The 22,351-nt window shown below is 34.9% G+C and overlaps 1 protein-coding gene and 1 long non-coding RNA gene across 2 annotated transcripts in view; both read left to right on the top strand.

The window, feature by feature from the left end:
- Nucleotides 1–22,351, top strand: part of LOC137643787 (uncharacterized) — a 430,649-nt gene that overhangs the window by 349,214 nt on the left and 59,084 nt on the right. The gene's annotated exons all lie outside the window — the stretch shown is intronic.
- On the top strand, nt 12,360–15,534 carry LOC137645839 (uncharacterized). The gene is made up of 2 exons (XM_068378823.1): nt 12,360–12,637; nt 15,050–15,534. Exons 1-2 carry the CDS (start codon nt 12,418–12,420, stop codon nt 15,532–15,534), a joined length of 705 nt encoding a protein of 234 aa, XP_068234924.1. The 5' UTR covers nt 12,360–12,417.

The raw sequence follows: 22,351 nt of genomic DNA, 5'->3' as shown, positions 1-22,351 counted from the left end.
TATTGGACCAGGTTTGATTCCCAGCCGGTAAGAAGCTATTGTCTTTGTGTGATTTCACCTGCGGCTCTGATCCCGAGGTCGGTAAGAGACTACAAACATTAACGTATCAAAAATATATGGCTTATTTGAATGTGAAAAACATGTCTAAAGTTGCAAACTTTATTATTAATCGAATGCAAAGTCACAAACATACCAAACTGCTATGATGGTGAAGATAGGTTGATTTAAATTTTGAGTACAAAAAATTTAATTCAACAGGTAAAAGTACAAAAGAATGGCCATTGTGTTTTATCTTTTTTCGTGGCCAGATGGTATGTCACTGTTCATACAAGTTTCTTGGAACAGGGTTCGATTCCCATTCGGTAAAAAGTTATTGTCATTGTGTGATTTTGCTCGGGGCTCTGATCCCGAGGGCGTTCAGAGAATCCAGACATTAATGTATCCAAAAAAAAAAAAAAAAAAAAAAGGCTTATTCGAAAATGAAAAAGACGTATAAATGTGCAAAATTTATCATTAATAGAATGCAAAGTCAAAAACTTACTAATCATCTTTGATGGTGAAGATAGGGTGATTACAATTCTAAGTACAAAAAACCCGAATTCGACAAAAATAAGTACAGAAGAATTGTCATTGACTTTCATCTTTCTTCTTGGCCAAGTGGTATATCACTGTTCATACAAGATTTCTGGACCTGGCTTCGATTCCCGTTCGGTAAGAAGCCATTGTCTTTTTGTGATTTCGCCTGGGGCTCTGATCCCAAGGTCGTTAGGAGAAGCCAGAAATTAATGTATAAAAAATGTATGGCCTATTTAAATATAAAAAAAAAAAAAAAACATGTCTAAATGTGCAAAATTGATCACTAATCGAATACCCAGTCACAAACATACCAATTAGCTATGATGGTGAAGATGGGTTAATTTCAATTCTAAGTACAAAAAACCTTAATTCGACAAGAATAGTTACAAAAGAATTTTCTGGACCAGAGTTTGATTCCGGGCCGGTCAGAAGGCATTGTCTTTGTATGATTTCACCTGAGGCTCTGATCCCAAGATCGTTAGGAGATTCCAGACATTGATGTATCAAAAATATATGGCTTATTTGAATATGAAAAACTCGTCTACATGTACAAAATTTATCATTAATTGAATGCAAAGTCACAAACATACTAATTAGTTACAATGGTGAAATTTGGTTGTTATCAGTTCTAAGAGCAAAGAACCTGAATTCGACAGCAACAAGTAGAGAAGAATTGTCATTGACTTTTATATTTCTTTGTGGACAAGTAGTATGACACTGTTCATACAAGCTTCCTTGACCAGGGTTCGATACCCAGCCGGTCAGGAGCCATTGTATTTGTGTGATTTCGCTTGGGGCTCTGATTTCCGTGGTCGTTAGAAGAATCCAGACATTAATACATAAAAAATATATGGCTTATTTGAATATGAAAAATCACGTCAGAATGTGCAAAATTCGCCATTAATCGAATGCAAAGTCACAATCATACCAATTAGCTATGATGGTGAAGTTGGGTTGATTTCAATTCTATGTACAAAAACCCTGAATTCGACAGGAATAAGTACAGAAGAATTGTTATTTGATTTTATCTCTCTTCGTGGCCAAGTGGCGTGTCACTGTTTTTACAAGTTTCTTGGACCAGGGTTCGATTCCCAGCTGGTGAGAAGCTATTGGCTTTGTGTGATTTCGCCTAATGATCTGATCTGGAGGTCGCTAAGAGAATCCAGACATTAATGTATCAAAAATATTTTAGTATAAAAACATGTCTAAATTTTCAAAATTTATCATTAATCGAATGCCAAGTCACAAACATACCAATTAGCTACGATGGTGAAGATAGGTTGATTTTAATTCTAAGTACAAAAATCCCGAATTCGACAGGAATAAGTACAGAAGAATTGTCTTTTACTTTAATTTTTCTTCATGGCCAAGTGATATGTCACTGTTCATACAAGTTTCCTGTTCCAGGGTTCGATTCCCGGCCGTTTAAAAGCCTCTGATCCTGAGATCGTTAGGAGAATCAAGACACTCATGTATGAAAAATATATTGCTTATTTGAATATGAAAAAACACGTCTAAATGTGCAAAATTTATCAGTAATCAAATGTCAAGTCCCAACCATACCAACTAGCTATAATGGTGAAGATTGGTTTATTTCAATTCTACGTACAAAGAACCTGAATTCGACAGGTATGATTACAGAAGAATTGTCATTGATTTTATTCTTTCTTCGTGGCCTAGTAGTATGTCCCTGTTCATACAAGTTTCCTGGACCAGGGTTCGATTCCCTGCCGGTCAGAAGCTATTGTCTTTGTGTGACTTTTCATGGGGCTCTGATCCCGAGGTCGTTAAGAGAATCCAGACATTATTGTATTAAAAATACATTGCTTATATGATATATATATATATATATATATATATATATATATATATATATATATATATATATATATATATATATATATATATACATATATATATCCTTGTCATCAAACAAGCTCTAATATTAGATCATCAAAATTGAAAGTCCAATTACTAATGTTACTCTCACATTGCAGCAGATATTGATATATTAATCAGAAAAGTTGAGATGTTACCGGAAGGATACCTTACAACGAAAGAGTAAGATATTGCAACACGGCCTCTTTCAACATATCGTACATATTCACCTTTATTTTTTGGTGCATATTATTTTAAGATATAGAGGTTTGAATTATACAACTCTTATCTAATTTTCAATAAAACGCTAACGTACAGCACTAAAACCAGTTAATACAATCTCGATGTGGTCAAGTTACTGTTATAATCATGAAAATCTTATTCAAAGTATAACAGTTAAAGCCACAATTAGCATTAGGCCTACGTCCATTTACGGGAAGACACTTACTTTTATCAGAGCATTTAATGAAATACAATGTAAGAAAAAAAAAGAGAAGAAAAAAAAGATCAACATTGTAACGGTGAGGATCTCTATTACCACTCAAGAATCTGACGAATGAAGAGAAAGCCCTTTAATAAAGTCAATGCACATACATAAGGCGTTAAAAAAAAATATATATATATATATATATATATATATATATATATATATATATATATATATATATATGTGTGTGTGTGTGTGTGTGTGTGTGTGTGTGTGTGTGTGTGTATGTAGTATTTCAGGAATGAAATTAATTTGTTGTCCTTCACTTAACAGTATGAACATGATAATCTCTCCAAGAGATGCTAGGTAAGAAATATATTATCAAATGTGAGAGGCTTTTCTACATATTCATCTTGAATAAGCAAAGACTGGGATAAGGGAAGAAACAGAGAAATTGATAGAATATATATCTTGCAGTTTCTGATTTTGAACGAGTTACTAACAAAGCGAAAAGTTGGATCATTAAAAAGAGATATAAAAACAAAAATGTCACAATATGGGAAATCGGAGTTGATATGCTACGAAGAACTCCCTAAGATCAGAAACCGGTAGCAACATATTACTGGCAAGAGATGAGAAGGAAGCGAGGCATGGGGAGTAAAACGAGAATTGGCGGGTTAAGGAAGGATTTGCAGCTTCTTTGTGTGGAGAGAAAGGGAAAAATCCTTTTATTTCGTAATTATTTTTCTAAAAAAATTTTCGGAGTAGATGATGCAATACCCTTAAATTCCAATTGGCTCAGGAAAGTATTCACATTGCTGTGATATGCGGTAGGGATAATTTCTCCACCTCTTACACCAACACTCAGTCAGTTTAATGTGCAAGTTTACTGTTTGTTGGCAATATTCATTGTGGTGCTCATATTCCAAACCCCTTCCTGTCGGATGGATTTGCATGGGAAGTAACACGAGAGTACTTGCCTGGTGTGGAATACTGATAACAACCGTGAAATTAGTTTCTTATTGATACGTGGTAATGATAAGTAGAGTGGAATGTGGTAACGAAAATGATGAAGAAAGGGTAATAATGACTACGTGAAGAAATAATTAGAAAGAGAGTGGAAGATTACAGTGATCATAATTCAGCGGCTATAATAGCAGAAAATTATACCGAAAGGCGTAGTTATGCAAGCACGAATTTAGAAACGAGATCGACTGTCGTATACTTGAGAAAAAAAAAGGTAAAAAAAAAAAAAGGTGGGGCTTCAGTGTTTGCATTTTAGGAAATACAAATTTGATAAATAACTGGGGTGTTTGGTATTGGTACTCGGGACGTCTGCTATGCATTTCAGGGGGTTAGTCTCTTGATTTTATTTTCTTTCTTTTTTTTGGTAGTATATTTCAAATTAAATAATTGATTATGTATTCCTTACAACAATTAGTTTGAACGATACCTCCCATAGTATTTGGAAATGAATTCAATTTACTAGGTCCTCTTCTTCAGGCACTTTACTTTGAATTTGATGGCATATCCATCAAACTGATAACCGATTCCGGACATACGAAATTGGGTACTGCTGAAATTGCCCTGAGTATCTATTTATAATAAATTCTTCGACTCCATCATTCATCTCCTTGCCCCTCCTTTTCCTTTACGTCATTACACCTTGTAATACGTTTCCTTTTTCATAATTGTTATCATGTTTAATGTTTGTTTGTTTGCACATTTTTAGGGAAAATTATTGATTTTTCATTTTATATACACTGTTCTACCGACATATCAAATAATAATGGGCTGAAATCATAAACGTGTTTATAGCCATTTGAGACGATGTACTCATTATCATAGATGTATGTCAATACTCACCATTATCTATCTCTTAACACCCCGTTCATCTCTCTCTCTCTCTCTCTCTCTCTCTCTCTCTCTCTCTCTCTCTCTCAGTGGAGCTAGGTAAGAGAGAGTCGTCTCGTTGATGCGTTGGTATGCGTCTGAGACCTGATAGTTGGCAACCTTAAGCCGTAAGGCAAAGCCCCCAAGCTTCTAGACCCCCTGATCTAGAATGATGTAGAATTTTTAAGTCAATATAATTGCGCCTCCAGGGATGCATAGAAGCAGAGGAGAACCAGCCTGTCCTAGTGAAGAGCCAAGCACATCTCTCTCTCAAGTGCCTCGAGTGTGTGCCCTCTCAAAAGTGAACAAGTCTTTACCCAACATATATCGTGTGTAGCATGTTCAAACGTTAGTGAAACCTGAAAGGTGAATTCAAATTTATTAGGCTATTATACGTGCTAGTATTATATAAATTTTTGTAACTGGCCCTGTGAGGTTTATGCAAAAACAGGAAGTGTATTTGTATTGCTATCTGGTTAAAACATCGTGTGAGCTAAAAACTCGTAAGTTTATCAGTTAATTTTTTGTAATTTTAATAAGAGTTTAAACATTAAAGTGGTAAAGTGTTAACTATTTTCCTTAATTATGAAGATTAAATATTTATGTAGAATTTAATTTCCAGTGAAATATGTGATTATATAATTTTCAGATTATAATACTCTCTTCTCTTAGTGTAAGGTTCTGTTCAGATTTAATGTTTGAAGTCAAGTGATTATCAAATTTTCAGAGCGTAATATTTTCTAGTCATAGTCTACGTTTTGTTCGGATTTAATATTTTGAGTGAGTTACTTTTGGTGCAAATTCTTTCAAATTATTTTAATTTTTATACAACATTTATTTTTTTAAAGAGTGTATTATTTCGATCACCAGTGTTTCTTACAGAGCTCTCTCGTATCCCTGTTAAAGAATCGAAATAAGAGGTTGTTTTGGATAGTTCTTCATAATAATTACCCAGTTTTTTCTTTAGTGTACATAAGAGGCCTTTAGATATTCAGTGTTTTTTATATATTGCGGTCTGGGAGTGATATAATTTTCCAAGCGGTCGGGGATTTTTCAAGTGTAATATATTTATGTAAAAACAAACAGGTGAGTATGGAATTCTGGAGGTTGTGTAACTTGAATATATATATATATACATACATATATATATATATATATATATATATATATATGTATATACATATACATATATATATATATATATATATATATAAATATAAATATATATATATATATATATATATATATATATATATATATATATATATATATATAACATTTATTTATATATATACATGCATATATATATATATATATATATATATATATATATATATATATATACTATATATATAAATATATATATATGTATATATATATATATATATATATATATATATATATGTATATGTATATATATATATATATATATATATATGCATACATATATATATATATATATATATATATATATATATATATATATATATATATATATATATATATATATATATATATAAATCCCAAAGTTCGCCTGGCTGGCTGTCTGTCTGTATGTCTATATGTCCACTATAGAAATGAAGATATAGACATTAAAATAAAAGCTAACGTATGAATCTTATATAGCCTTGTCTGTGAAGCAAACGACGCCATATTCATTTAGTTCAGGTCAATGGAAAGTGGCAAAGGAGGGCAGAAGACTCCCCCTGAAAATTTTCAATTTCAATTAAATTCAAAGATTCTGAGTTAAGTAATATATAATAAATATTTTCTGAATTTCAGCTCCTTTTGATAATTGAAGGGTTGTGGAAAGGGTGGGGGGGGGGGAGTAAACCCCCATGAAAATATAAATAATTCCAATTTCAATGAAATTTAAACATTTTGTATTACATAATGTATGATAAACATTTACAGAATTCCAGCTATTTTTGTTAGATTTAAAGAGCGGAAAGGGGGCAGAAGAATCGGCAAAATTAAAAGCTTATAAATACAGCACATTTCCTCCAACTTTTAATAGAAGACAGTGGGCAGGAAATTGCTGATACATCAGTTTCAAAATCTTGTTTGTGTGAATGTTGGCATAAAACAGTCGTCCGTTAGTCATCATAAAAATATGAACGTTAATTTTGAATATTCAATGAGAATTGGAGATGGGTTACTACATAGTTTGGACAAGTCTGTGACTAGTCATTCGTAGGCGGTGATTAGTCCCCAACGACTAAAAACCCACACATGTCATCGACTGTATCAAATTAAATTTTGTGGTTCTGCCTGTCACGGAAATACTGACAGGTTGGCTGCTCTCTTTAAAAGTCCCAGGTGTCTGACCCTGTGACACATCGATTATTTTTTTTTTTTACATTGATGTTTTGTTTTGGTTGGCCAAGTCCATCATAGCGAAAAGAGTGCATGGGGTAGTACAGAAATTGTAACGATTGTTTATATTGAATAACACTGTTGGAATAGTTAAAGATTTATTTGCTTACATTTGTTCAGATGTTTGATGAGGGTAGTTGATATTTTGAGTAATTGGTGTCTGAAGTTAGGCTACCGAATAAGATGCCTTTATATTTATGCTTGGATTATTATCTACAATTTTGGAAGTATTATTATTATCAATTATTGAGAATTACTTTAACTTTGTTGATGTATTTACAAATAATAGAGCTGGTTTATATATACTTATTTAGGTTATAATGTGATAGTTTACTATACATTTCTGGCAAAAAATAGTTTGTTTTTCTTTAACATCCCCCATACTAATAACTTGATCAAAATAGTAATTTGACACAGCATTCTATAGACCTTCCCCTAATCTTTTAATTCTATGATGTATTTGCAAATCTCGTTAATTAAGGTGTTTACTCTTGGAATAATAAAGCTTGAGCTAAGGGAATCGGTTAAGTAGTTAAGAGAATTCGAATACCTACACTACCCCGTCCCTCCCCTCTTCTTTCCCTCCCTCTGTCTCGACCTTCCTTCTATCCCTCCAGTAACCCCTTATCCTGGTCTCTCCGGCGTTGTTTACCTTTTCTGTAACTTGTTATATTTCATAATAAATGATAAAATTGATATGTTGGACTCTTGCTATAATTATCATTAACATTTAATGATATTCATATATTTCGTATGGGTGTATAAGGAATTTATAGCCTTCAGTCTATTTATCAAACTTGATGAACCTACCCTGAGGGCTTCTTTTAATTGTGTAAAAAAATGAAACACACGTTTTCCAAAGGCAAGATTAATTGGCTTTATCTCCTTGAAAGGTGGAGTAAATGTAATCAAGTGATATAAAAGTTGACAGAGAATTTTACAATGTATTTGCTCACTTTACCATTGAAAAACATAATTTGGGTATCTGCTATGGTTTAGGCCTAAGCATTTTGTTGTCTTAGTGTTCATTTGACCAAGGAGATTTCCCATCATATTCATGACTGGCAAGTTACGTTGCCACCATATATGCAGAAATGCATTTGCAGTACGTCTCCACTCCAAATATAAAATGGAATAAGCTGACAATAAACTAAGGATTAGTCTCAACGGTAAGAGAAGATTCAGGTTTGTTGGACACATACGAACACAATGTGGCATAAGAAACACAAGCATATTACTGGATAAGTTAAACTTAATATTTACCCGATAATTCACTATATACACACACACACACACACACACACACACACACACACACACACACACACATATATATATATATATATATATATATATATATATATATATATATATATATATAGATAGATAGATAGATACAGTATATATCTACATATTAATATATATATATATATATATATATATATATATGTACATATATATATATATGCATATATATATATATATATATATATATATATATATATATATATATATATATATATATACACAAATACATATATGTATATATATACATATATATATGTATATATATACCTATATATATATATATATATATATATATATATATATATATATATATATTATATATATATATATGTATGGATATGCATATATATGTATATATATACAGTATATATATATATATATATATATATATATATATATATATATATGTGTGTGTGTATATATATATATATATATATATATATATATATATATATATATATATATGTTCGTGGGGGTATATATATACATATATATATATATATATATATATATATGTATATGTGTATATATATGTATATGTATATAAATATATATATATATATATATATATATATATATATATATATGTATATATATATATATATATATATATATATATATATATATATATGTGTGTGTGTGTGTGTGTGTGTGTGTGTAACTATATGCGTGTGTGTTTGTGTGTGTTAGTAATTGTGTATAATTGGTGTGTATGGGTGTGTTAGTAATTGTGTATAATTGGGCATATCAATCCAACAATATATGCAGTTCGTAGGATTTTTCATCATAGTTTTAAGTATAATTTTGTTCGTTTTCTACTGCTATTGTGATATCCCAACAGGTCTTTCAGGGAGGAAAAGCCCATCATCCTTGCCTTTGGAAAACGTGTGTTTCATTATTTTCACACTGTTAAAAGAAGCCTCAGGGTAGGTTCATCAAATTGGGTAAATAAGCTAAAGGCTAAAAACTCCTCAGGCTGCGTTTACACCAAGCAAATCGAATCGATTCAATTCATGGAGAATCATTTGACTCGAGTCATTTTGAATCGGTATAGTTCCAACCTACTTAATCTGATTAACACATCATTCAATACCAAGGCAGCCTTCAAGGAGTATGGACGTCTTTGCTGTTGCATAAATAGCATCGTTGCTGTGGCTGAGAAAGCGTAGACGGAGGCGGAGGCAACGAATATGGGTGCATCCAACAAATTCCAGAAGACCTGAATTTGGGAACTTTGGACATTTGTTCCCAGATTTGGTCAATAATCCAGAGAAGTTTTATGACTTCTTTAGGATGCCCACAGAGAACAATTTAAGATGTTGGTTGAGTTGATGGGACCCTCCATCAAGAAGCAGAATACCAATTACCGTCTTGCAATTCGACCTGAAGAAAGACTGGCCATTTTCCTAAGGTAAGTGTATTATTTGAAATAAAACCACTAATAGATTGATCGAGTGTTTAAGGTAGCTGTAAATTATATAAAAAATATAGACATGCTTTATGTCTGGTTATGGATACAATATTGCTACAAAAATGGATGCAGAGGTAGGTTTAACAGTTTATATTTACCTCTTAGGCTTCTGTTACAGTAGAAATTACATGTATTGCGCTGATCTATAGAGGGAATTGCTGTACTAGGCAATATTATTCTTCATATTAAAAAAATTACAACGGAAAGCATTATGGATAAGGTTATATATTTTTATTTGGCAACTGTAGGGTGTAATGTCTACTTTTTAAATGTGTGACATAACTGTTATGTCCTCCAACTTAAAAAAAACTGTTATGTCCTCCAACTTAAAAAAAACTGTTATGTCCTCCACCTTAAAAAAAAAAACTGTTATGTCCTCCAACTTAAAAAAAAAGCTGTTATGTCCTCCAACTTAAAAAAAAAACTGTTATGTCCTCCAACTTAAAAGATACCTTTCACAGATAAGTGAACTCAGAAGAAGTACTATCACTAGCATACGGTGATGGTGTAGTATTAGATGGATGTTGTTGTTGGCCAGTCCAGTAACCGTGTATTTCTATCTTAATGTCAATACTGTCGATAGGTGACAATTGTTTCATAAGAGGGAGAAGACTTAACAGGAACTGGCGATCTGGGTCAGATTCATTTTAATTTTTACAAACTTCTTGTTCTCGTAACTTTTGCAACTCCCCCACGATTTGCCCATCTACATCACTTGGAAGCTTGCAGCGACGTCTTTTGTTGGCATTATGCTTCTTTGCTGTAGATGATGGCTGCTTGATAACAGGTGTAGGCGTACTCGTACTTCCCTCTTCACAGACGTCAACATTGGTTGTTGTTTGTACAGAACGCACACTGTCAGGTGCATCCGTGATATTAGTAGTTGATGAAGTATCATCAGGTGCAGCATCATCCATATCAAATTGAGAATTTATGTCCTGATTTGGGGGTGTTTGTACATTACATGATGTGGCTCGTGGTGTCACATAGGGTATGAGGAATTCCATAGCATTGTAGAATACCCATTTCTTGGCTTTGATGCTAGCTGATCCAGATGTATGAGTAGTAAATTTCCTCTTTTCTCTCATAAAGTTGCTCCTTAATTGATGCCATTTTTCCTTGCAATCGGATTCTGTGGAAAAAGTAATAATGGTGATTAGAAGGATGGTCATAATAGTAGCTATTGTTACTTTAATGACAACAGCAGTGATGAAAAATAACATGGAAACAGAAGGCCTATTCATAGAGGGTTTCTCTCTTTCTCTATTCCAGGCATGTTGCTGCCGGAGAGTCTTTTGCTTCCATTGGGTTCCAGTTCCGCATTGGGAAGACTACAGTGCATAATATTGTCAAGGAAACAAGTAATGCCGTATGGGAGGTATTACAACCACAGGATATGCCAGTACTTGATCATCAACAGTGGAAAGAGATAGCAAGAGCATTTTTCGATAAATGCAATGTTCCAAACTGTATCGGAAGTGTGGATGGCAAGCATTGTTGCCTGAAATGCCCAACCTAATGCAGTCTCACTTTTCCATAATTATAAACAGTATTACTCTATTGTATTAATGGCTATTGCTGATGCCAAGTGTTGTTTTACTCTGATTGATGTTGGGGCATATGGGCGAAACAGTGACAGTGCAGTCTTTAGTAACTCTAATATGGGTAGGTAATTTCTCTCTGGTCATTTAGATATCCGACAGCCTAGTGAAATACCTACTACTGATATCAAAATACCATTCTATGTCATAGGAGATGAACCTTTCCCTTTAAAGCCCAGTATAATGAGGCCATATCCTCGAAAGGACCTAAATTACTCTAGAAAGGTATTCAACTATAGGATAAGTAGAGCTAGGAGAATTGTAGAATGTGCTTTCGGAATGCTAACTCAGATATTTGGTGTACTGAAAACATCAATGGAAAGAAGCACTGAGGTATCTGAAGCAATAGTTTAAAGTATCTGTGTGCTTCATAATTTCATTCACCATGAAGACAGCATGAACCTTCGTAGTGATAATGATGATGTAATTGATGACCACCATCAAAACGTGTGGAGCCTATCACCAACAAGAAGTACAAGGCCTACAGCAGAAGCTTTGTCCATTTGCGACACTCTGAGAGAATACTTTGTCTCACCAGGTGGAGCTGTCGAATGGTAGGACAGAAACATCCACTGATGTATATATTCATTACAGAAGAGATGGCCACACCAGTTTTTACCATATCACATCTACTCTTTAGTTAGGTTTAAAGTATTGTATACTGAGGATGATATTAAAATAATTATAGGCAGCTATGTTATTCTTAGTATTCTGTCATATTACCATTTACTTTTAGAAGAACATTATGTGAACATTAGTGAACGAAATCAGAGACAACTGTTAATAATAGGAACTGTAGCCTTCATGGAGAATCATCCCAATTCATGATTCGCCACGTTAAATTCAATGGAATCGTTTGCACCAACTGAATCGAGTCAATTCAAATCATGGAGATTCATGGCGATTCAGAATCACTGATGCGCGCGGTCCCATTTTTTCATCAGTCAAGGCGAGTCAGCCGAGCAGGAAGCATCATGCATGTGGAACTCCTCATCAGTTTAGTGCAAGAACGACGTGCTATTTATGATCCCAGTGATCCTATGCACCGTAATCGTGATGTAATTGCTGCATTATGGACTGATAATGCTACAGAAATGAAATGCAAAGGTAAGTTTAACAGTTTTTATTGAACTATTATAGCTGCTATTACAGTAGAAATTACATGTATTGCACTGAGCTATAGAAGGGATTACTGTACTAGGAAATATTATTTTGCCTATTAAAAACAACAACAAAGCATTGTGAATATGGTTGGATACTTTTATTTCGCAACTGTAAGGCATATTGTTTACTTTTCAAATGTGATATAACGTAACTGCCAGCCAGCCAGGCACCAGGCAGAGTAGAGGATGGGGTGTAGGCTACATAGGGTGGGGTGTAGGCTACAGTTCCTATTATTAACAGTTGTCTCTGATTTCGTTCACTAATGTTCACATGATGTTCTTCTAAAAGTAAATGATAATATGGCAGTATAGTAGGAATAACATAGCTGCCTATAATCATTTTAGGGTAGGCTCCACCTTGGATGGGTGCCAATCGTAAAATATATTTCCCCAAAAAACACTAATCAAGACACGCTAATGAAATTTTCAGGCATTATTAGCACTATAATAAGGCATATCCTCTGTAAGTTTTATCATCCTACAGGGAAAATAAAGGATTTTATGAATAATAATGTGAAAATCGGAGCCAGCGACTTAAATGTTATTTGGTGATCGGTGAGAAACTACTGTCTTGAATTGAAATTCGGTCTGTTATTATATTTGTATATCCACCTGGAACATGCACATAAAGTTTTATCAAAATCGAACAGTAAATAAGCACACAACAAGAAAAAAACGAGCAATAACTTTAGTAAAAGCCCCGCCAATGATGGAGCGAAACCTAGAAATAAATATTCACCAAAAATTAAAATCTTGATTTAAGGACAAAACCTTCTGTGTGTTTGTAGGTATCATGTCACTTGATAGCCTAAAACATCTAAATATTATATTACTTAAGGCATAAGAGCAGGACAAGCAAAGAAATACACCCCTCTCCCAAAAAAAAAAAAAAACAAGAAATTACGGTTTTTGTCTGATGACAGAGAGAGATGGGAGATAATCTCATAGTCACCCCTGAACTCATTTTCTTTGATGAAACTGATATTAGAAAACGACTTCGACCAATTTTTGAGAGGTAAACTATAAAAATTAGACAATTACTAATGATATTTCTTATTTTTACTATGAACATAAGGGGGGCGTTGACGACCATGGGGGCCATTATAGAGGCTGGAGATGAATTCTACACATATCACGGCCTTCTGATAGGCAAAAGGAAGACTTTTAGCAAAGAAAAGAAAAATTGGCAGAAAATCAGCCTTCCAAGGTGGAGCCTACCCTATTATCCTCCGTATACAATACGTTAAACCTAACTATGAAGAGTAGATGTGATATGGTAAAAACTGGTGTAGCCATCACTTCTGCAGCAAATATATACATCAGTGGATGTTTCTGTCCTGCCATTCGACAGCTCCACCTGGTGAGACAAAGTATTCTCTCAGAGTGTCACGAATGGACAAAGCTTCTGCTGTAGGCCTTGTACTTCTTGTTGGTGATAGGCTCCTCATGTTTTGATGGTGGTCATCAATTACATCATCATTATCACTACGAAAGTTCATGCTGTCTTCATGGTGAATGAGATTATGAAGCACACAGATACTTTTAACTACTGCTTCAGATACCTCAGTGCTTGTTTCCATTGATGTTTTCAGTACACCAAATTTCTAAGTTAGCATTCCAAAAGCACATTCTACAGTTCTCCTAGCTCTACTTATCCTATAGTTGAATACCTTTCTAGAGTAATTTAGGTCCTTTCGAGGATATGGCCTCATTATACTGGGCTTTAAAGGGAAAGCTTCATCTCTTATGACATAGAATGGTATTTTGATATCAGTAGTAGGTATTTCACTAGGCTGTGGGATATCTAAATGACCAGAGAGAAATTACCTACCCATATTGGAGTTACTAAAGACTGCACTGTCACTGTTTTGCCCATATGCCCCAACATCAATCAGAGTAAAACAACACTTGGCATCAGCAATAGCCCCTTAATACAATAGAGTGATACTGTTTATAATTATGGAAAACTGAGCCTGCATTAGGTGGACATTTCAGGCGACAATGCTTGCCATCCACACTTCCGATACAGTTTGGAACATTGCATTTATTGAAAAATGCTCTTGCTATCTCTTTCCAATGTTGATGATCAGGTACTGGCATATACTGTGGTTGTAATACCTCCCATACGGCATTACTTGTTTCCTTGACAATGTTATGCACTGTAGTCTTCCCAATGCGGAACTGGAACCCAAGGTAAGTAAAAGACAGCAACATGTCTGGAATAGAGAAAGAGAGAAACCCTCTATGAATAGGCCTTCTGTTTCCATGTTATTTTTCATCACTGCTGTTGTCATTAAAGTAATAATAACTACTATTATGACCATCCTTCTAATCACCTTTATTATTTTTTCCACAGAATCCGATTGCAAGGAAAAATGGCATCAATTAAGGAGCAACTTTATGAGAGAAAAGAGGAAATTTACTGCTCATACATCTGGATCAGCTAGCATCAAAGCCAAGAAATGGGTATTCTACGATGCTATGGAATTCCTCATACCCTATGTGACACCACGAGCCACATCATGTAATGTACCAACACCCCCAAATCAGGACATAAATTCTCAATTTGATATGGATGATGCTGCACCTGATGATACTTCATCATCTACTAATATCACGGATGCACCTGACAGTGTGTGTTCTGTACAAACAGCAATCAATGTTGACGTCTGTGAAGAGGGAAGTACGAGTACGTCTACACCTGTCATCAAGCAGCCATCATCTACAACAAAGAAACATAATGCCAACAAAAGACGTCGCTGCAAGCTTCCAAGTGATGTAGATGGGCTAATCGTGGGGCAGTTGCAAAACTTGCGAGAACAAGAAGTTTGTAAAAATTAAAATGAATCTGACCCAGATCGCCATTTCCTGTTAAGTCTTCTCCCTCTTATGAAACAATTGTCACATATCGACAGTATCGTCATTAAAATAGAAATACATCGGGCCTTTTGTAGAAAACTCACCAAGGACCAAAACTCTAGCTACGGTTACTAGACTGGCCAACACCAACATCCATCTAATACTACACTATCACCGTATGCTAGTGATAGTACTTCTGAGTTCACTTATCTGTGAAAGGTATATTTTAAGTTGGAGGAAATAACAGTTTTTTTTTTTTTTTAAGTTGGAGGACATAGCAGTTTTTTTTTTCTAAGGTGGAGGATATAACAGTTTTTTTAAGTTGGAGGACATAACAATTATGTCACACATTTAAAAAGTAGACAATACACCCTACAGTTGCCAAATAAAAATATATAACCATATCCATAATGCTTTCTGTTGTAATTTTTTAATATACAGAATAATATTGCCTAGTACAGCAATTCCCTCTATAGATCAGCGCAATACATGTAATTTCTACTGTAACAGAAGCCTAAGAGGTAAATATAAACTGTTAAACCTACCTCTGCATCCATTTTTGTAGCAATATTGTATCCATAACAAGAAATAAAGCATGTCTATATTTTTTATATAATTTACAGCTACCTTAACCACTCGATCAATCTATTTGTGGTGTTATTTTAAATAATACACTTACCTTAGGAAAATGGCCAGTCTTTCTTTAGGTCGAATTGCAAGACGGTAATTGGTATTCTGCTTCTTGATGGAGGGTCCCATCAACTCAACCAACATCTTAAATTGTTCTGTGGTCATCCTAAAGAAGTCACAAAACTTCTCCGGATTATTGACCAAATCTGGGAACAAATGTCCAAAGTTCCCAAATTCAGGTCTTCTGGAATTTGTTGGATGCACCCATATTCGTTGCCTCCGCCTCCGTCTACGCTTTCTCAGCCACAGCAACAATGCTATTTATGCAACAGCAAAGACGTGATGTGTTAATCAGATTAAGTAGGTTGGAACTATACCGATTCAAAATGACTCGAGTCAAATGATTCTCCATGAATTGAATCGATTCGATTCACTTGGTGTAGACGCAGCCTTAGACACCCTGACGAAATGCACCAATATCATGAAATGTTGATAATAATCAAAAATAGAATCCAACATATTAATTCTATAAGTTATCAGCTAATATAACAGGTTACAGAAAAGGTAGAGTAAGCAACCCCAGAGAGACTAGGAAAAGGGGTCACTGGAGGAATAGAAGGAAGGTCGAGACAGAGGGAGGGAAAGAAGAGGGGAGGGACGAGGTAGTGTAGGTATTCGAATTCTTTTAACTACTTACCCGAATCCTTTGGCTTAAGCTTTATTATTCCAAGAGTAAACACCTTAATTAACGAGATTTGCAAATACATTATAGCATAAAAATGAGGAGAAGGTCTATAGAGTTCTGTGTCAAAGTAGAACCTTTTTTTGCCAAAAATGCATAGGAGTTACCTATAGGTCGTCGTTAAGTTTGTTTTTTATTTGCAGGACGCACTTCCTCATTGCCTTCCTCTCCTGATTAAAAACAGTTCATTTTCACTTCTGTTTTTTAAATGTTATTGTGATATTTGGAGTAGAACGAATACAATTGCAAATTTTTATGGGCTTTTGTTTAGAATATTGAATTAGATGAGGGTGATTTGGATCGAATGAGGAATTTCGACTGGACTGTTATTTGGGATAGGGATGTTGATGACTGTAGCTAAGATTAAATACAGAAAGTAAAATTGACTGCTCTGTCAATTTGCCGGAAGTATACCTTTGTCCCAGAGAATTATGACACTGTGTATTGTTTAGGCGCCGTTGTCCATGTCCACATACCCACGCATATACCACACACACACACATATTTATACATGTATATATATATATATATATATATATATATATATATATATATATATTTATACATGTATATATACAATATATATACACACATACATATATATATATATATATATATATATATATATATATATATATATATATATATATATATATTTATATATATATATATGCGTGCATATACTTGCATCAATTTTTGTGATTTTAGTTGTATACTTGACTTTCTGTTTTTACTTCTTTTTTTTATAATTCATACGTTATTGATATTAGATTTTTTTCTATATAAAATATAGTTTTAACAGCAATAGTCCAGTTATAGAGATAAAAAAGATGGAATATTTACGTTTCAGAGTATTTTATCAGTAAGTTAGACTCAATGGAGTAGGAGTGCTGAAGTGGGAAGGAAACTCGGGTGTTTGACAAGTGCGTATCATAAACTTGGAATTGGGATTGTTGATGAAAATTGGTTTTAACAGGAGGAATTGTGGTTAACTAATATCCCTATCACACCTACGCACGAATGCTGCGGATGGCTGCTGATGGAGCATCCGGCATGATTGACAAGGGATCCGTACTGTAAGCGTTTTGTGTCCGTGGCACCCTTGCGTATGTCCATCCCCATCCGCCATGATTTCGTATGTGTCCACACCCTAATTATAAAAGGGATTCCATGCTTCAGTAGATTGCCCAATCCATGCAAATAAGCAAAATCCTCGCCGATGAGCAAAATCCGTGTTGTATAAGCTGCTTCTGTTATCTTTCCGTACTGCTTCTGCCACGATCCGCAGTCTATCAACGGTGTCCGTTCTCTCTCCGTCGAAAAGTACGTAGACTGTAGGCAAAGAGCACAGAAATACGTGCGTATCTTTTTTCTGGCTATGCGCTCTTCTTTTCTTCCTTCCCATTATTGCAAACTTTCCAAGTGCAAGGTGGCTTGTATCTGTTTTGTGTCCGTACTGTCATGACCGTATTATCTACACAGCCATTAGCTGCATCCATCCGTATGTGTGATAGGGGTGTAAGAAATGAGAAGAGAAGTAGAGAATGAGAAGTTGAAAGGTGAAAATAAGGGGAGACGTGAAGGGAACTGGTGATAATTGTGAAAATAGTGGATGAAGGTGTAGAGAAAAGACAAGAAAGAATGAAAATCATATGGACAAACAAATGGGAAATATGATGAGGCAAGTAATAAAGATGATGAAAGAAGTTGTAGACGAGGGTGCAGTTGCAGAAGTTTCCTCTATTTTAGCTCATGGGTTGGAAGTGATAAAAAGAATAAGGAAAGTAGTAATGAGAAATGAAGCATTAGTAATAGTGAAGAGTTTAAAGAAAGATTAAAAAAAAGTAAATCAGACAATGGCTAGGTTAAGTAAAGTATGGAAATCAAATCGCCTGAAATTACATATAAAAATCATGCTATGTATTAGTTTGGTGAGATCGGTGTTACAGTATTGGCATGAGTCGTTGTATGACGATGAAACAATATCCAACAGGTTTTCTAGATTGGAGAACAAAACCCTCAGAAAAATATTGGGAGTTAAATGGCAGAACAGGATTATAAATAAAACTAAAAGAGATATTACTCGGGTGCCATATGCGGATAAGATCGAGATGAAGGGTAGATGGAGATGGTTTGGGCATGGTCTTTGCACTTCTCAAGAGATGGTAGGTAGGTAGTAGATTGCCCTGCATATAGCAGGACACTGGCTCTTGCGTTGACAGTGCATAGGTAAGAAAGTTGGTTATATATGTGAAGGTGGTAAGGTATATAGGGATGATGATGGAATGGATAGGAATAGAAAAGAACTATAACAACTATGGCAGGAGTCTGGAGCTTAGTAGAGGTGCCGCAAAGCAAACGTCGTTCACCAAACCAGGATCCTCTTCTGTCCTGGATAAATTTGATTTCTTCTCATTTCAACGGTCGGTCCCGAAGAAGGGAATAAGATTAATTCACCAAACTCATAGCTGGGATCTACAAGGAACTAGAAGAGTTGGAGCACCCATGCCTACATAGCTGAGGACTATGAACCGTGAAGTAGATGATGAAGGAAGAAGCATTGATATAAAAGCTCATTATAGAGACGACGGGTGAAATGTAAGTAATACCCTTTGCATCAATAGGCATAGAAGGAGATGGTGATGCTGATGAAGAAGGTAAAAGTAATTGCATAGTAAGGATGAAAAGAAACGTGAGAGGAAAGGGAAGAAAATGGGTTAGGATGAGGACGAGAATGGTCGTGAATGGGTTGAAATGCAAAACAAGAAGAATATGATTAAGGGCAAGAAAGTAAATGTAGAGTTAGCTTCATTGTACTCGAATGAGAAAGAAGGAAACAAAAAGTAATATAGTAGTAGACATGATAGTAAGAGCGCACTTAAAGAAGTGTATAAGACCCTGCATATGCGAGAGTTACCAGGATGTGAAAATTCTAATGAACTTAGTAGTAAGGATGCATGTGAAATTTTCTATGAGTATGAGAAATATTGTCAGGATACATAAAGGGATAAAAAGAGATTATGGGGTCGAGAATCAGGTGATTAGCTTACAGGATATTTGTTACGTATGTATGGGGCGATAATATATATATTAAGGGAATATATGGTATTCAAATATGTTTCATGTGGTTTATATGATTTGATACAAAAGGGTTTGAATGTCGAAATACCTAGTAGTGTAAATGAGCTAAAAACGAGGGTGATGAATGAAGTAACAAAGGAAATGGCATAAAAGGAGGAGAACGGTGTGCTTACAGACGAATTGTTATCAAATATATTAATATAGGTAAGTATGTTGTATGATGTAACCATGTATTCATATTGTGGATGCTACCGACCTAAGGAGTATAGAACACATAAGGAGGATAAAAAGGAACATATTTTGATAATCTGTCGCGTCGAAGATTATTGCAACTTGAGTGATAATGATAACTGCGCGAGTAACTTGAGTCTAAGGTATGAGGGGGTGTGAAAGACAGCAAGGAGGAAGATGAAACTAATATTTGCATGTTAGACGGCAGTGCCGACAGACGAGTAAATGTATCTATCCATGGTGTGCAAGAAAGAAAGAAGACATATGTGAATATATATGAAATGAAATATTGCATTGTGTTTGATATTGTTCTCCGAGTGCCATTAGTAAATGCCCAGTTATCGAAGAAACTGAGCGGTATTGGTAACTGTCTGCTTATGAAAAAGGGCTGTAAAGTGATATTGATTGAGGGTAATAACATATTTTTGACGAATCATGTAACATAGATTGATAATACATAAAGGAAAAATAATTTGTTGACTAAAGAAAGAGTGGAGGAAATGGAAAAAAAAAAAAAAATAAATAAAAAATAAAATAAATAAATTATTAAGTTACATGAATGTATTTTGAAATTATCATTGAATAAAGAGATGCCTTATGAGATTGAATTGTATGAGAAAATTGTTAGACAATTATTTGTGAGTAAAATTTAGTTCATATTTTGCATAAGGGAATGGATGAAGATATATGTTCCTGTATTTCCGATGTATGCAGCTGTAATTATGTACATGTTAGTAGATGACAGGTATAGGCAAATGGGTAAGATAAGTTTTGGGAGGGCATACAAGAGATTGTTTTCGCCTGTGTTGAGTCAAATTTTGTAGGGATGTGGCGAATAATTTGAGAAATGCCACGAAGGGAAGGATCACCAAGTGCATGCTAGTCCACATGTCTTGATATTTACCTATGAAAGAATCATTTATGATGTTTATGATTTATTGTATTCCGTTGCCTGTGACTGCAAGAGGATTTGTGGGAATGATTTTAATGGTAGATAATATGAAAAAATTTATGCATGCTATGCCTATAAAAGATAAAAGGAGCGAGAATGTAGCAAAAATGAGTAGTCAAGTCATGAAGCTGATAGGTGTCTGTAACCCTGAAAGAACGTGAACTGATAATGGTCCAGAATTCGTTGGATGGTAGTTTGAACAAATGTTGGGCGTATCAAGCACATGTAATCGACTCCGTATATGTCAATGGTTTGGCTGAAAAGACTGAGGACATTGACTGGAATTTTGCGGATGATAAATATGTGTAATAATGATTGGGAATTTTATTTGTACTAAATTCTAAAAGAAATAGTAAGACCAAGGTTGGGTTTATCCAACAATGATAAAAATATCTGGAAGAAAGAAAATGATATTTGAGAGATTGCGTTGGAGAGATTGTTAGAAGAAGTTGATGGAAAAAAAATAATATAGATGAGATTCACGACTAAGTCCGTTTGAGGTTGTAGCAACCGTGTGCTACACGATCGTACATAATTCATTTTGTATATATTATGCTTGTATCTTCGCTCTTCCCTCGCACTAAAAAGAACCAGAATAAACATGTCTGCGTTTTTCTTCTGTAACATTGTCTGTTTTTCGAACATGAAATTTCCTGTTGCCTTGAGGTTTTGTATATAAAGGAGAGTGTTCTATAATAGATTACTCAGTTGCTTTCAATCTTCCTTTGAGTCACAAGCTTCTCTCGGCCCGTCACATTGGTGACCCCGGAAGTCGATTCGCTCCCACCGCCTTCCACCCCACCCTCCTCGCCCCTCCATCGTTGGTACTATGGCGGACTCTACGGAAGTTGGCGCTGCGGCTGCCCCATTGAAATTTTCATCGTTCGCCAGCGGAGAGGCGTTTGCTTGATTTCAGCGCGCAGAACTCCAGTTTCGCATCAGGGGCGTGACTCGCTCAACCAGCAAAGCAGATTAGGTTCTCGCGGTGATACCCGAGGACACCTTCCCGGAAATATCCAACTGGCTTTGTGAACAAGGAGACACCCCAATAGCGTACGACGCCCTTGAAACATACCTTCTGCAGCAGTACTCGCCGTCGCCAGCCGCCCGTATAGCAAAGCTTTTTCAGCTCTCGCAACAACCGTTGGGGGACCAAAGGGCTT

The sequence above is a fragment of the Palaemon carinicauda genome, chromosome 1 (genome assembly GCF_036898095.1).
Source record: "Palaemon carinicauda isolate YSFRI2023 chromosome 1, ASM3689809v2, whole genome shotgun sequence".
Classification (NCBI taxonomy): Eukaryota; Metazoa; Arthropoda; class Malacostraca; order Decapoda; family Palaemonidae; genus Palaemon; species Palaemon carinicauda.
This window is presented reverse-complemented; position numbering and strand designations above follow the sequence as displayed.